Source organism: Zonotrichia albicollis, chromosome Z (assembly GCF_047830755.1).
Source record: "Zonotrichia albicollis isolate bZonAlb1 chromosome Z, bZonAlb1.hap1, whole genome shotgun sequence".
Classification (NCBI taxonomy): domain Eukaryota; kingdom Metazoa; phylum Chordata; class Aves; order Passeriformes; family Passerellidae; genus Zonotrichia; species Zonotrichia albicollis.
The window spans coordinates 46,499,119-46,516,789 of record NC_133860.1 but is presented as its reverse complement, the minus strand read 5'-3'; the positions used below and the strand labels follow the sequence as shown (position 1 = coordinate 46,516,789).

Below are 17,671 nucleotides of genomic sequence, written 5' to 3'. Positions count from 1 at the left end.
CATTTAAGTCACCTTTTTGCCTGCCACAATAGGTCACTGCCCACTGCCAAAATGCTAAATTAATCTAGCAAGGCTAAAGAACTGACTTCCTCTAAGGATACAAGAATGAGTTTTACATTTGCAAAGGGTGTAAATAAAAGGAATACAATAATAGGGGACTCAGTTCCGTTAACCAGGCATGCACTGACACCTGAACCACATCCTGGTATATATGATGTCTGACTGAGCTCTAAATATTATACTGGATTCCTGAGATTTGTACTCTTCTGACTAGACAGAGGAAGGAAAAACATCTGAGATGGTGTCAGACACCTGTGTTTCACCAGGTGATTCAAGCCCAAAGAGCCTTCTTGTGAAGTTCATATTTATGAAAATAATTTCTTAGTTAAATTCTACTTTCTTTAAAAAGCTGGAATGAAAATAATCTCTCTCTAAAGGCTATGACATTAATATAGAGAGAGAAATTTCCATAGTGGCAAAACTCCTTCCTCAGCAAATTGAGGATAAATATAATCTGCATTCTCACAAAAAGTAAGGAAAGGCAAACTGCATTGATTTACTCCAAATTTTAAATAAATTATACTCCGAAACAGCAAGTTTATTGTAATTTACTGACTTTTTCTTTAAAAATATCACCTTGTTGAGTGCAAGTTGCTATAAAACAAAATCTTCTAAACATCCAAGTATGCCAGCTTGGTACATTTTTTACTTTGATAAATGGAACCTCTTGGATAACACTTAGGGGAAAAAAAGGAAGATTAGATTCCATCATTTCCACTCACTCACAGTTGTCAGAATGTACTCCAACATTTTAGATGTTTACAGAATTCTCCTCTCCTTACTTCATCAAAAACTGCATAAGAGAAAGAAGTGGTAGTTTTCTTGGTCAACTTTTATTTAATAAATAGTGCAGCCGCTTGCATGAGAGCCCTGTGCCAGAAATATACATGCATAATGCTACTTACATGTACTTTATATCACACAGAAAAAAGTTGTGGTATACAGTTGAAAAAGACTCACAAGAATACAGGAGAATTTCGGAACCACAGAATACACTACACATCACAGACAACATCAGTACTTGCACATAACATAGCTCAGACTGTGGGAACACAGGAACAACACCCTATGAGATTTCATATGATTTTATAATTAAATGTTCTGCCTAAAGGGGACGGTTCAAAACAACAGTAGAATGTTATTCTACAAAAACAGGTAAAAAGTATTGTGATTATTACTATTCCTTTCGACTTCTGAAACCTAATTCTTAATTCAAAATGTCACAGTACTAGAAATCCAAGACTGTGCAAGTTACATCCCTGTGGGAGACTGACAATCTCCCATTTCAGCAATAAATTTTAAAGTGGGAAATTTTAATAGCTACTGTTCTGTGGAAATTATGAATTTGTGATGTAAGAATTAAACAGAGGCACTAAATGATGGCAGTAAGGTGCAAAAAAAAATAAGTAAGAGAACAATGTCAAAGAAATAAAGAAAATATAGAAGATAAAATTCCATGACAACTGCAAAGCTGAGAGAGGCATTGTGATTATGAAGTGAAATGTCAAAATGCAGAATGCACAGGATTTGCTCTGAAGTAGCGTACTAACAATCCAGACCAGAAATGGAAAGCATGTCTGGTTCCAGAAAACCTGTAAAATTTCATCAGCAAACAAGTCAAAGATATAAGGTGGCTAATTATGATCTAGCAAGTAAAAACATTGATTTGTACAGCATGAATGATGCTGGTATTGTTGCAGACTGCTATCAAATTTATAGACATGTAGTGTTTAAAAAAGTTTTGAAAACCAAAATAATAAAATAAGTTGATAGAGTAATAACTCATGAGCATATGTACATAGCTATTTCTGACATTCACTACTAAAACACTGCAATTGGGGTAGGGAGAGTTTTTAAACCTGTATCTTTAAATTTTACTCACCCACATTTGAAAAATAAAATGGTCCACTTGAGTTGGATTATTTTTTCATTTTGAACAGACATTTTATTGCACAAAAGCAACCTAAACATAATCCTCATTGAAAAAAAAATACCTCAATAAATTTTGAGAGGTGGAAGCATTTTTGTGCAGTAAATATAATTTCTCCTCTGATAAAATCAGTTAAATCATATATATTGTGTCTCAATATATATTTTCAAATAAATATATTGTTTGGATAACATAAGCTGGATATAGCTATCTTCAAGACAATGAGTCTTGTACCCAGATAAATCAAGATATTAAATTTTCTTCTTTTTGAAACAGTCATAACTGCTTGAGGCTGCAGCAGCACAAAAACAAAATATCTTCACATAGGTCTTGAAACAGTCAAGCTGAAAATCTAAGCCAAAGTTTCATTTAACAGCCTGTCAGTTTTTTGATGTGAAGCTAATGAATGCAGTGGCAAACAAATCCATCAAACCTAACATCAAAACAACTGCACTTCATCCCACCAAAGGGAAAAATACAACCTGCAGGCCAGCACTTTGATCCAACCTATCCACAGAAAACACCTGCTAAGCAGCTACCACTGAAGAATGCACGAGTAATTACTGACTTAATTTTATGAAAGAGAGCAATAATACTTAAGTACCCCTAGTTTCAAGTAGAAAAGGTTGGTAGATTCTCAGGTTCTACATATCAGCTAAACAACAAAAAGCTTACCAGCATCAACATCTGAAAACAAATCACGTCTTAAAAGGAGCTGCAGTACAAAAGAATCATTACACTGACTAGTAAAATCACCTAGTGTGACGCTATCCCTGAGAGCAGGCAGTAAAATTTACATACATTTATACTCAGTGAAAGTCACCAAGTGGTCCCACAAAACAGACATAGTAAGCAACTATACTGCAAGAGCAGTATTGTGAAATATCAGGACTTCCTCTGAAAGCTTGTGAAAGCATGGACAGGGGATGTCTGAGAGCTGAGAGACCCTGACAAGAATCTGGAAAAGCAACAGACAGGGGTCCTTTATTCAGCTGGGATAGAATAGCTTCTTCCTAGTAGCCAGTACAGTGCTGTGTTTTGGATTCAGTATGAGAATAATGTTGATAACATACCATGTGTTTTGATTTTTGCTCAGTAGCAATTACTCTAAACATCAAGGAGTTTACAGTTTCCCATTCTCTTACAACAAGAGGATTCACAAGAAGCCGGGACAGAGCATGGCCAGAACATCTCACCTAAACTGGACAAAGGAATGTTCCACACCACAGAATGTCATGCCCAGAGTATAAACTGATGGGAATTGGCGAGAAGAGGCTAGTCATGCCTGTGAGAAGAATCTGGCGTCAGTCAACAACTTTCTCTTGGGTTTTATTCCTTTCACTCTTCCTGTGCCATATTTAATTCTTACTATATTACCATAATAGTTTATTTCAATTATTGAACTGTTCTTATCTCAGTCCACAGAAACTTTTTTTTCCCCCAATTCTCCTCCACATCCTACCAGGGGCTGAGGGGAGAAAGCGCTTTGTTTCAGGATGGGGTTAAACCAAGACACAGGGGACTGAGGGGGGCTAAAACAGTAACCAGAGGAAAATGAAAGTAAACAAACTAAAATAATCATAACTGTGTAGAGAAGAATTAGAGAGCCATAACCAAATCACAGCCTCCTGTACACACAAAGAATGATGTGCAAACATTTCTATTCACCATCACCAATACCGATAACTAACAGCCACCTATTTTCCCCACACAAGTTACCTACTCAGCACAAATCAAAGCAGATACCTAGAAAACATACAAGCTAATAGCCACTGATTCATCTGCTTTATCAGCAGTAGCAAAATCCACTGGCGTAAGGAAACTCAAAAATGCGCTTCATGAAGCCACACATTGCCAGCCTACTCAAATAAATGTAGGAAAACAAGAAAATTCACAGAAGCCTGAAGGAACCTCCTAGCTGCTCCTATTTCATACCACTCAATTATCTTTTTCAACAATAAACAGCATTCAGCAAATGAAAATTATAGGATTATTAAAATTATTAAGAGTATCTAAAGCTGAAGAGTACCTCTCATCCTGACAGAACAACACAACTACACTTGTATCTAGCACAAACACTACCTTCCTTTCTTTCAGTAAACTGTGACATATCCACTCACCAGCACTTCACTAATATCCCTCTGCACCACATCCTTTTGCCAAGCATCTTAAGGACAGGGTGACTGATTTGTTCTTTCCACCAGGATCTACTGTTTCTCTTCCTGTGTGTTCTTGCCTATGGAAAAAGACAGCAAGAACTACACTGTTTCTTCTCTGGAGCTAGGAGGTTTGGAAGGTTGTTTGGATTCCTTATATTTTATTTCTACTCAATTCTGTACAACTTGATTTTGTTCAAAAGCAAGCTAAAACCAGTAGCTGAGCTGCAGCAAACAGCACACTGGAGGTGCCACCTAGTATTTCTTTTAGGATGTTGTCCCAAAGCTTTGTTCTGGTTTCAGCTAGGATAGAATTTACCTACTCTCAGTAGCTGCTCCACTGTTGTGTTTTGGATTCAGAGTGAGGATCCTTGTTACACACTGATGTTTGGAGTTTTTCTAAGTTGTGTTTATCCCAAGCTAATGAACTTTTTTTTTCTTTTCTGGTGCTCCGTCAGTGAGGAGGTGAGCAAAAGAAACTGTGAGGGAGCACAGCTGGGACAGGTGACCAGAACTGACCAAAAGAATATTCCACACCACAGAACATCATGTCCAGGGTATAAACTGGGGGGAGCTACCTGGAAAGGGCTGGTGTGGGTTCTGCTGATGCCAGACCCCTCTGCTGAAGCAAGAGGGGTCTGGCATCAGTCAGTGAGTGGTAAGGAATTGCATTGTGCACCACTTGATTTTTCCCTTTTTATTATCACTAACCATTACTACTGTATTATACTTTATTTTGAATTTTTAAACTATTTTTACCTCAACATGCAAGTTTTACTTTGATTCTCTTCCCCATTCCACTGGGTTGGGGAGGAAGAGAAGTGGAGTTTATGAATATCTGCACGCTTTTTCATCTCCTGCTGGGTTTAAAACCATGACATTCTTGCACAAACTCTAGAAAACAAGCTGGAGGACACATCCCTGCTATCAGGGTTCAAATATTACAGGTAGTTAGGAGACACACAGTGAAAGCAAGACCATAAGTTGAGCATTTTTAAAGACAGAAAATCATTGCTGGAAATAGCATTCATGGTCTGTTTAATCTAAGTGTCCAATACCAAGGGTCAAAAATATCTCTAATTTAACATTTGCATGTGATTTTTAAAAATATCTCTTATTTAACACTTGCATGTGACGTTTAACAACATCTCATTACATGCTGGAAAGCAGCATCATCACATAGCCTAAATATTTACTACCACTTTAACAAAAATCTTTGTTGGATTTTTTTTCCCACAAAATCAATGAAAGATATTGATTGTATTTCTTTTTTTCTTTTTCTTAGACAGAAATCCATCTGTAAGCAATTAGCAATTACTCTATAAAAAAATAAGAGTGTTCCTGTAGGAAGACAAATAATCAGTCATCAGTACAGAATATTCTCTAAGGAGAATACAGCAATGAACTGACCTAGATAATACTGCATTTTGCTGATGCACACAATTTCTGCAGTACAATACTGAGGAACTACAGGATACAAAACATTATTTTTAATTAAAATTCTTGCACTTTACACATAAAGAAAACACAAGTCAGCCGCAGTATCAGTAGTCCCAAAGAATGACAAATGAGACTGCAAGATTGTGCGCGTTTTGGTTTGGGATTATTTGCGTTTCCTTTTAAATGAAGTTACTGGACCTGAAAATAAAACTGACTAAAATATTGGTATTCTTTCGAGATACCAACTTTTAACCTTTTTAATTAACACCTTCAGGAAGTTATCAAATGTTGTGATAAAAAAACTAATTGTAGATATACTCATGGTTTTCTAGAGAAACACTGCAACCAAGAAAGAGTATAGTTATACAAAATTAAATTATTTTTCTTTTTTTTATTATTATGGAATATTAAGTATTTACAGAAAATAACTCGATTTTACTTGAATTTATCTTTTGTCCCCTTAGCAAATCCAGCCTTCATATAGTCCCCAAACAGTGTGGGTATTTTTTGCTCCACTTGCCTCAGAAGCTGCCAACACTACCTTCTGAAGCTGATGGGATGGTTACTAAAGTGCAGCAGGACCTTGTAACTTCCTTGGGCATCCTGTAACTTGCTGTGGAGCTTCTCCCTGTGAGCTAGCATCTGTGCAGCACTGAAACAGTCTCAAACTCAAATGCTCACAAAATCATTTTCTGGCAAGGGAGTTGCCCGCTGATAGAACTGCCTATGTCGAGAGCAATGCAGAATGAAAGGCTGGCTGTATCAACTGAGGCCATAAATCCTGTGCTAGGATTTATCGCTATTACTTTGGTTTCTTCCCCTCTCTTTGTTAGGACTATTAGCACTTTGAAAAGAAAGTTTAAAATAAATTTAAGCCAAGGTGATATACATGCATTTTCTTATGAGCATCCAGTGAGAAATGTGCAATTTATGTCTGCATCTGTGCATGTGAAGGAGAAGCCATGTAAAGTGAAGGCTACTGGAAATCTTGAAAGGGAGATAAGATGAAAGCCTGGCTGTGGAGCTAATTATAGGCATTTGCCACGTACCTTAACACTGGACTGAAAAGCTGCAGAAATTCAGCTAGCTGAGTTCACAGAGGTCTATGCAAATACTGGTGGCAGACAGCTCTAAGTGGTAGCTTTAAACATCAGGTTTTGAACTTTAACATTTAGTTTACCTGAACTCATTCAGAAAGATTGATCTGATGTTGTCTCACTAAGTCTTTTTTGTTCAAAGTAACTATTTCAGCTACTGGTAATGCAGTGGTACCACGTAAATTCTGTCAGATAATTTGTCATAAGGGAAGACCTTCTCCCTCTCTACCATTGCCTGAAAGCACCTGAAAGTGAGGTGAGGGTTGGGCTTTTCTCTAAGTCACAAGCGATAGGATAAGAGGAAGTGGTCTCAAGTTGCACCAGGGGAGCTTTAGATAAGGTATTATCACACATTTCCTCATGGAAGGTGTTGTCAGGTATTGGCCAGGCTTCCCAAGGACATGGCTGTGTCACCATCCTGAAAGTATTTAAAAGACCTGTGGATGTGACCCTTTAGGAATGCTTCCGTGGTGACCTTGGCAAAGCTGAGCTTAAGATCATTGAGTCCAGCTGTTAAAGGTCTTTTCCAACGTAAATAATTTTATGATTTTCTAATATTTCCTCTCTCGTTTATCCTATTTCTATGCCATTAAATACTAGTAAGTTTTTAGGGAGAACTAGTTCACCACACTTCCTTTAGTTCTCTTCTTCATACACATTTCTATTTTTAAAAAATCCTACCTAAAAATAGTACATTCTAGCATGTTCTTTTTCATTTAGAAAAGAGAAGAAAAGTAAACTTCCATTCTCATTCTTGTGGTAGTATGTGGTAAGAATTAAGCAAATAACTTGAAGGACACTGACCATTTGCCAAAGAAACTGCAGTTCATACTTGACAATGGTATCTAAGATTTCTCTGCAGAGGGAGATTAGTTATTACTTCTTCGACACCTTTTAAACTTGTAGGCATTACAATTTAACTGCAGACACCAGAGAAAAACTTTGATTTCTTGTATTACATATGCACAATACTGCTCCCTACATGCAACAGCCACAAATCATAGAATTCAGTGTCCTAAGATACAGGTTTCATCCATACACTAGAGAGTTTTGACAATATATTTAGAGTGCATATGCAAAGATTTCCTAGCTAAAATTTCAAAATTTCAGTATCACTTTTGGGGTGGCGTAAAGAAACACAATTACATTAGCTTTAAAATTATCTAACTCTGCTGAATTTAAAGATGACATTAAATTTACAGTATAATACAATAGTAGAGATGCATTCTGGAGACATAAAACATTTAACAGTTTGTACTGGGGGAAGCTGTCCACCAAATAGTAGACTACTTTTTCAAAATCTAAGAAATATGAAGCCAGAACACTGAAAGGAAGAAACCTGCAGGGAGCACCACCTCACCTTTTGCTGCATCTGAAGATGCAGTCTGCTATTCCTTAAGTTCAGCTGAATTAATTTTAGAGCTGCCATGACGTTCAAATCTTTTAAAACCCAAGGCAGTTCTACCTGCCACATTCAACTCTTGTGCAGCTATGGATCTCTTGATTTTGTTTCATTGTACTATTCCTATTAAGTTTTCAAGAAGTTTCAAGTTATCAAATGCATAGGTTGTCAAATACATTTTAGAGTTGAAAATTAACTTTATAGTTGTAACCTTACCTGTTGGTTATTAAACACAACATTCCTAAAGGTAGACACCAGTCTGAACGTTAGATATGTTTAGAGCTTTTTCAATATTTTTTTACAATATATGCTCTTCCTACGTTCAAGCTCCATCATTCACAGCCTAAACGGCAAACAAGATACCCGAAAAATAGGAGGACTCCAAAAAATACTACCCACAACCACTGCATGCCTCACCATCAGCAGCCTCGCTCCAATACGAACACCATTTCTAGCAGGATTCTACGCAAAAGACCAAATCATGAAGGTGTTTCTCAGTCTCCAGTGTCTACTAAGAGTTCACTCTCTTTACTAGACTGTTAAACCAGAACAGCTGATTTTGCCCTTTACTCCATATCATTGTATTAACTAATACATTAAGGAGATGTCTACTAGAAAGGTTTTTTCCAACTGAGAACAAGTCAATGAAGAAAATGCCTCGGATTGAAACCTCTTCTGAGTCATACAAGCCAAGGCTTTTATAAGCCTTATCATTAAAATCAGAGAATACTGAAAAACTGTAAAAACTTCTGCTGAATAAATTGCCCACTTTTTTTTTATTTTCTGCATTTACTTCATTACTTGTACATCCATCAGGCTACAAGCTCTCAGAATGTACAAGGGAGGAAGTAGAAGCAATGACTCTCTGATTAGGGAGTATTTTGACAGCATAGAGCTCAAGGTTAGGATAGGGCTGAACAACTATGGGTAAGACTCAGGGGGCTAACAGCACAAACATCATGGTGGAACTCGACTATAGACCCAACCAGGATGAAGAGCTGGACAAAATATTCTGTGAGCAGCTCGGAGAAGTAATCTCATGACCACTGCACCTTGTTCTTATGAGAGGCTTTAACTTGCCAGATGTCTACTGGAAACTCAATACAGCACAAAGAAGGCACTCTATGTAAAGTTCCTGGAAAGCATGGGAAGTAACTTCCTGACATAACTGGTAAGAGCCTATCAGGAATGAGGTCCTGCTAGACTTGCAGTTTACAAACAGAGAAAGGCTGGTGAGAGATGCGGTGGAAGGGGATTGTCTTGGGCACAATGATAAGAGTTTTTAATTCTTGGTAAAGTAAGGAAGGGGTTCAGTAGAACCTCCACCCTTGACTTTAGAGGGCCAACTCTGGCCTATTCAGGACACTGGTTCAAAGAGTCTCCTTCACAGTCCTGAAGGCTCAGGAGCATCCCTATGGGTTGAAAGACCAGATGGTGGGGAAGAAGGCGGCCTGGCTGAACAGGGAGCAGGGAGTTTTCACAGGAACTCAGTGAAAAGGAAGAGAGTTTATGACCTTTGGAAAAGGTGGCAGGCATCTCTTGAAGAGTATAAGGATGTAATGAGGTCCTGTAGAGAGAAACCTACAACTGGCCACTGATGTGAAGACAATAGAAATTGTTTTTATAAATACATCAACAACAAGAGGACAGCCACGGAAAATCTCCCCGCTATTCTGCTGGCAGAGGAGAACATTGTCACCCAGGCTAAAGAAAAGACTAAGGTACTTAATGCCGCCTTCGCCTCAGTCAGAAAGCTTCCCCACAGCAACTAGGCCCTGAGCTGGTAACAGGGAGGAGAACAGATCCCCTGTAATCGAGGAGAAAATAGTTAGTGGCTTGCTATGCCACTTCGACATTCACTCAGTCTATGGAACCAGAGGGGATTCACCCACAGGAGGGTGAGGGAGCTGGTGGAAGAGCTCACCAGGCTGCTCTCCACCATTTTTCACCAGTCCTGGTTAACTGGGGAGGTCCCAGAGGTTGGCCGGTGTCATGTCCATCAAAAAGAACTGTCGAGGGAACCACAGGCCTGTCAGCCTGACCTCAGTGCCATGAAAGGTTATTGGACAGATTATCGTAATTATGATCACACAGCACATACAGGACAACCAGGAGATCGGGCCCTCAGCCAGCAGAGCTTTGTAGAAGACAGGTCCTGCTGTACCAACAGTATCTCATTTAATGAGCATACATGGACTGGATACAGCAAAAGCTGTTGAAGTCTGCCTGGACTTCAGCAAAGCCTTTGATATTGCCTCTCACAACATTCTTCTGGAGAAACTAGGAGTTCATGGCTTGGACAGACACACACGTCACTGAGCAAAAAATCATCTGTATGGCTGGAACAAAGAGTGGTAATAGATGCAGTTACATCCAGATGATGGTCATTAACAACTGGGGTTCCCCAGAGCACAGTCTGAGGCCAGTTCTGTTTTAATAGCTTTATCAATTATCTAGACAAGGGGATTGAGTGCACGCACCCTCAGTCAGTTTGAAGATGACACCAAGCTGGGTGGGAGTGCTGACCTGCTGGAGGGCAGGAAGGCTCTGCAGAGGGATCTGGACAGGCTGGATCATGGCTGGGCCCAGTGATGAGAGGTTCAACAAGGCCCAGTGCTGGGTCCTGCCCTTGGGTCACAGCAAGCCCAGGCAGTGCCACAGGCTGGGGCAGAGTGGCTGCAAAGCTGCCCCAGGAAAAGGCCCTGGGGGTGCTGGTGACAGCAGCTGAGCATGAGCCAATGAGGAAAGACATTGAAGCACAGGAGTGAGACCAGAGAAGGGCAATGAAGTTGGTGAAGACATTCAAGTACAAGTCCTGTGAGGAGTGCTGAGGGTTTAGCCTGGAGAAAATGAGGCTCAACAGGGACTTTGTCAATCTCCACAACAACCTGAAAGGACGTTGTAGTGAGCTGGGGGTTAGTTTCTTCTCCCACTCAACAAATGACAGTATGAGAAAATACAGGTTCAAGCCACACCAGGGGAGGTTCAGGCTAGACATCAGGAAGAATTTTTCACTGAAAAGGTGGTCGGGCATTGGAAAGATAGGTCAGGGAAGCAGTGGAGTCACCATACCTTGATGCGTTCAAGAAACAACTGAATGTGGCACTTAGCGCTATGGTTTAGTTGATACATTGGTCTTCAGTCAAAGGCTGGACAGAGATCTTGGAATTTTTTTCTAATATTACAGATTCTATGATTCTATGCTGTACACCAAAAAAAAAAGGAAGATATGCACACCACAGAACAAGATTTCAATCTAAAATATCTTCAGTTATACACACCTCAAACAGTTGCTTTATTATCTTGTACTACAAGTTTTCTGATCAGATTTACGATGAGACAAACTGAACTTGTTTCTTTAAACTTTATTTGAAGTTTCACTATTTATGTTTCTTTCCAGGTATCAAAATTCCTAGTTAAACTAAAGTGCTTCCACAAACAGTAAAGACTAAAGAAGATTTAAGAGCAGAAGTCTGTTGTCTTCACAAATATTAACCTCAGTGTATGTAGCTTCAACTTAAAAACATCCAAAAACAGAATTGATTTTGAAGAATAATAAATACATTAAGCTGCAAACAAAACTGACTACTGAGAGGAATATATATTGCTGGAAGTATAATCCCTACTATCAAAAAAACAACTATAAATTAAATTTCAATGGCAGTTTGATGTACTATCTAATAGTTATCCCTTTTTCATCACCTTCCTGAGATTCTCACAAAGAAATAACCACAGGAAATATTTCCTTACACATGAATTTTCTGCTTACTTACCAATTTTGCTGCTTTTCCATAATCAATCCATCGAACAGTAGCAAAGTTTGTTGACTCTGCACAATTAAATCCATGGTTAAACCCTGCATGGTATCCATATGGGAATGTGATCATAAATTCTCCTGCCTCTTGGGTAACCTGCAATAAAAAAAAAAAATTAAAGGCCAAAATAAATAAACTCAAAAAAAAAACCTCAACGTGAACCACATTACAAAGCATTTCTAGTCCTACAGCAAAGAAAACTATATACTCCTTTATAACTAACTAAAACATTTTTTTTTCTTTTACCTTGCAGAGAGATGAGATTTAATTTAAACAGAAAGTATATTTGTGACAATGTTCTTTATGCTAAAATACATAGCTAGGTGCAATAATTAACAAATTCAGAAAGAACTCAAAGAAGGTTATCTTGGAACAGAGACTCACTGGTAATAAAACTTGAAAATAACTAGAAAACACATTATGAAGAAGATACCATTCTCATTGGCTGAGAGGAAGCAAAGACAGGCTGGATCAAAATAGCCACAATTGCCATGACTAAATGTTGTGCAAAATGTCCCAAGATAAAGCTATTAAAACACAAATTTTAAGCTGCCACTGTCCTTCCCCTCTTTCTCTTTAGGCAAAATTTTAGAGAGCAGGAGCACTCTGGAACTATTGGTAAGAATTCCAAATAGCTAAAGGGGGATAAAAGGTGATTCTAAAAGACGAAAAGCTGGACTACAGTTGAATTCTGATATTGTTTTAAAGATTGAGCAAGGATAACTTCAAAGGACTACAACCAAAAGAAAACATGCAAAGACCACTGGATCAACAAGATATTACAGAAAGCAGAAAACAAAAAATGAAAAGAAAAAGCCACCCTAAAACTCACTGCACAGTAATTATATTTTGTATATACAAAAATAACCAAAATCTCAACTAGTGTTACAAGACTTGAAAAGCTTCTAGAGTAAACTACAAAAAAATGTGTGTTAACATAAACAAATCACTAGTCAGGTTACTCTCTTTCAAGAGAGAAATCTCATCTTCCTACACTAGGATGGACTGCTGCTCTCCTATACGGAGAAAGAGGAGACAGCACTTCTTGTCAGTCACTAATATTCTCTCCACACAGTGACAGCTTTAATCTCTTTAAGTCAGACCTCCAGAGACTTTATCAAGGACAGGCTAGTCAAAGACTTGAAACAGCACACTGTCTTCCAAATTATCTGATAAGAGTTAATGAATAAAGTAGATTATACAGAAGTAAATACTTAAAAGAGATTCTCCATGCTCTGTTTGATACACATTTTATGTGAAAAACACATCAGACAACAGACCCACTGAAAAGCAAACAGATCTATTTAAATGAAGCAAATAATCTGAGCAGTGACTGATGACTATTCAACATATGCACTTGTTTATTACAGAAAAATAAGGAGACTTCTCAGAGTCTAAATAGATTGTGTTGGGTGTGTGGCAATGCTTTGCATAAGCAATACAGTGAGAAAAACTACAAGGACAAATATGACTCTTTTTAGAGGCATATCCTTATGACTTAAAATCACAAAAATGAAGGGTCAAATTTTAAACAGTCACCAAAATTAAAATTTACAATTCAAACATTTTTCTTTTTAATGTCATGTCCTAAACCTCAGCTTTCCACTGGTATAGGTATCTTACATTCAATTTCTGCTTTTACAATCTTCTTCAAAATTGTTATTTTAAAATTTTATAAATTCTTTTTGTGTTTTTTTGCCCAGTGCAAGAACACATGGGGTTAGCACTTCAAAGAGGTCTATTTCTGATTGTATTAAGGGATGAAGGAAAGACAGGAAAACAAGAAAAATAGCCATCAAGGCTAGAGAAAAAAAACGGATCTTACATTTTGCATGGTTAAATTTTTTGTGGATCCATATTTAGTATATACATGCAAATGCACACATAGTTGCATATATTGTAACTATTACTGTAGCACTTCAACAATTGCTGCGGGAATGTTTAAGAAAGATTATTCTCAACGCTAACGATTCCAAAATTTATCTCAATACACCCTCCCACTGCTGACAGTTTAGCAGGTGTTCTATTACAACAAGCAGCAGTTCAGCTGCCACCTGGTAGGCGTAGGCTGACTTATCAGCATTCAGCACATTTCCACTCCTATCACTTTGAGCCATGAGAGATCACAGCCTGGTTCTCTATATTCACTTTCTCAGTGAATCCCATTAATTACAATTACACTTGGGTACAGTCTGCTTCCTCCGAAGACTAGGCGATAGAACCAAACTTAAATATTTAACTGTTTGTAGCACTTTTTTTTTCTTTCCCCCTCCCACCTTTTAGAGGATTATTATCCTCTACATTGAAATACAGTAATAACCAAGACACCAAAATACAAAGATCAACTGTCTTACCCCACCTCAAATGTGTCATACTGAAAAAAAGTATGCTGACATTCTGCAATATGCTACTTTAAACACCAGCCACTGAAAATTACACTGTTCAGAGTAATGTTCTGTAAATCCAAAACTATAAATATGGTTATAAAACCATCCAGCTTGGAAAGTTTCACCTGACATTTCATGATAAAGCACAAGGCTATGAAGGGAATCAGTATATTTACCTATATATTACAAAAACTGAATGCAGCTACATTTCCATATGATAATAAATCATTCAGAAAACAAACTACTTATTTTATGAGTAATTTATTCAAAAAAGCTTGCTTTCTGAGGCAGGCAGTATCATTCTAAATGCCTCCATTTCTTCAATTTTACACATACATTGATTTAAGCATGAAAAGTGAAGTGATGTTCCAAAAAGGCATTAAGCACATCTGTGTCTTTATCCCATCTATGTTGGCAATAGGATTGATAACAGAGATGTCCCAGTTCTTGCTGGGCATGTCTTACACAGCCTTCTCTACTCCCCTCATCATTCCACCGGTGAGGAGAATGGGGGTGCACAAGAAGTTGGGAGGGGACACAGACAGGACCGCTGAGACCACAGTATCCTGCTCAGTACATAAAGCTGGGAAAAAAAGAAGGCAGGGCAATGGTTTGGAGTGGTGACATTTGTCCTGCCAAGTCACTGTTATGCGTGACAGGGCTCTGCTTTCCTGGGAATGGCTGAACACCTGTCTGCCCATGGGAAGCACTGAATTAACTCCTCGTTTTGCTTGGCTTGTGTGAATAGCTTTCCCTTTCCCTATTAAACTGTCTCTGTCTCAGTCTCAAACCACAAGTTTTCTACCTTTTATCCTTCCAGTTCTCACCCCATCTCACCAAAGAGGAGTGAGCAAACACCTGTCCGGTGTCTAGCTTCCAGATGGGCAAAACTGGACATAAAATATTATTTTCTTTTTTTATTTCCTTTTTTTTAATACTGTTAGAAAAACATCAACTAAACCAGACAGGAAGCACTGTATTCTCCTGTATTTTAGGCCAGGGAACAAGTTAAGCAAAGTTATACACACACCCACATCATATCAATGAATAAATAGCTCATATACAAAAACAGGAAACACAGTAATAAGCAAGGTGTGTGGCAAGGATAGTTTACACAACCACACTGCAGTGGGAATAAACTGAGAAAAAAAATGTATATTGCCTGTTTTTCCTGAACAACTTAAAACAATCTGAACAATGGGAAACCAGGAATCATAGGCCCTTTAATGATCAAAAGCCTTTGAAAACTCAGTATTAAAATAAACAGATATTGTGGCAGGGGACCTTCCGAATCAAGTTCTAGTCTTCTAAGTAGGTTTACAGAACTCCAGAATTTAAAACTTTAGAATTTACAAAGTGTATAAAATAAGCACACTTAAAAATAAAAGCAATGCATTGAAAATATTTTATTAGCTGGCACCTACATGAAGTCCAAATTGAAAAACAATCTTGGAGAAAGCAAAAGAAAGTGAATATTTCAGATGTTTTTAAAAGCAGCTATGTATTAAATTCATCCGCAAAGAAGAAAGACAGGTATTCTTCTCAGTTTCTGTTTGTATAATGCGCTTATCAAAGATTTATTCTGCCAATTAAAATATATTTTAGATTAAGTAAAAGTCCTTTTGGTTTTATTCCACCTTAAACCTTTTAGACCCTTATAATGATAAAGTTACATTTAACTGCCTCAGAAAAGCAACATACAGACAAAGAAATTAAATACTCATGTTAAAATATTACATATACAACTTAACAAAGTTGTAACTGTGTTAAGAAGTCAAGAAGTCTTTCAGTCAACAGAAAATCACATCAAAGTTACCATGAAAATAAATTAAAAATAAGAAATGTTGGTAATGTCTTAGAAAAAAAAAAAAAAACACAGAAATGCTGTCATGGCTACAAGTGTTTAATGCCAAAACTAAAACTATTAGAAGTTTCAACACTATTAGAAGTTTCATGCAGCCACTATCTAAAAACAAATTAAAATTTTCTTACCTTTACTATAACAATGTTTATACTAAACACAATCTAACTCAATTCATAAAAGTAGAGTTTAAAAAGAAACATTAATGTACCTTGTCAAAAGGAATTCCATACTTTTTCAATATTGAGGGAGAAATCAGAGTCATCTTGTGGCGAAGAAAAGCATCACATCCTTGAGAGCTGCTCGGAAAGAACCCTAATGAGGCAAGAAAAGCAAAGCTGTACATATTCCCATGAAATCAGATAGGAAATCTTTGTAATATTTTTCAATATTTAATACTGTTAAAACTTGCTTTAGAATTTTTTACCATGTCATTCTTAGGTTCTGACAGATTTCACAAAAATCAAGTGCATCTCCTAAGTTTTTCCACTGCTTTCCAGGGGGAGGGGCTACAGGGTCTTCCTTGTTTGTTAAGACGTGAAATAATAGAATAAATGCAGACCTGTACATTTAGGCATACTTTCCTACCCTTTAGAGAAATACATTGCTTCCAGAAGCTTTTTTTATGTTAATGCTCATTCTGCACACAAGAAAATCCATTGCAGTAAATAACTTTAGAAGGATTCCATGAAGACTAGGTTTACCTTGCACTAACAAACTATCCCTACAGTAAGAAATACAACTTCCTAACTTTGTACAATATGTTGTATTCCTCTCACATAAATGGTAGTTCATCATTCACAGAAGCACTTTAATTATTAGAAAAATATGTTTACTCAATTATTTTAAAAAAATCATTTTCAAACAATCATCTGAATTTTTTTAATGCCTTGAGAAAAAGAAATGAATAACAATTTTCCATAATATGTAGCTTTGTCTCTAATGTTAGATTTAATTTCTTCACTCTCGTGAGTTATCTATTATGTCCACTAATCACCCTAAAACCACAGAACAATCTAAAAGTTATCCTATTATAATTGTTACACTCTATGTACATTCAATCTAGCACACTCACCAGTACTGGAAGAACAACATTTTTCTGATTTCTCAGAAATTAGGTTAAGCAGCACTTAAACAGCAAAAGTATAATGTAGACTTGTGCTGGTCAATGTACTAAGAAGCCTGCTAAGCTGCCCTAAGATCAAATTTTACTAAAATTCATCATTCTTATATTTTTTTTCTCTCACCAACAAGAAGCATGAATTCTTTACTCTTTCTTTGAATTGCAAATAATGTTTCAAGTTTCAAAAAGTACTATTTGATAGGTACAGTTACATACATGTGGCTTCACTGACCAAAGAAAAAGAAACTAGCCCATAATTATAAGACTCCAGCAAAAAAATTCAACCAATTTTTTCACAATTAATGCCTATAACATAAATGATAGCAGTCAAAACTTAGAACCTACAGTTTCTGAGCATCAAGAAACCTCAGTCCTGAGCAGTATAATAACAGAAATACAC

At 37.2% G+C, this 17,671-nt stretch overlaps 1 protein-coding gene across 13 annotated transcripts in view; it reads right to left on the bottom strand.

Annotated features, from left to right (window-relative positions):
* KDM4C (lysine demethylase 4C) overlaps positions 1-17,671 on the bottom strand; it is a 246,689-nt gene that overhangs the window by 185,614 nt on the left and 43,404 nt on the right. For all 13 annotated transcript variants that reach the window (XR_012578316.1, XR_012578319.1, XR_012578318.1 and 10 more), the window contains 2 exons: positions 16,360-16,463; positions 11,859-11,996 (listed from right to left, as the gene is read on the bottom strand). Coding sequence is in view for 8 of the 13 variants with exons in the window: in XM_074533711.1 (XP_074389812.1) it covers positions 11,859-11,996; positions 16,360-16,463 (242 nt within the window). In the remaining 5 variants the exon portion in view is untranslated. The remainder of the gene's footprint in view (positions 1-11,858; positions 11,997-16,359; positions 16,464-17,671) is intronic.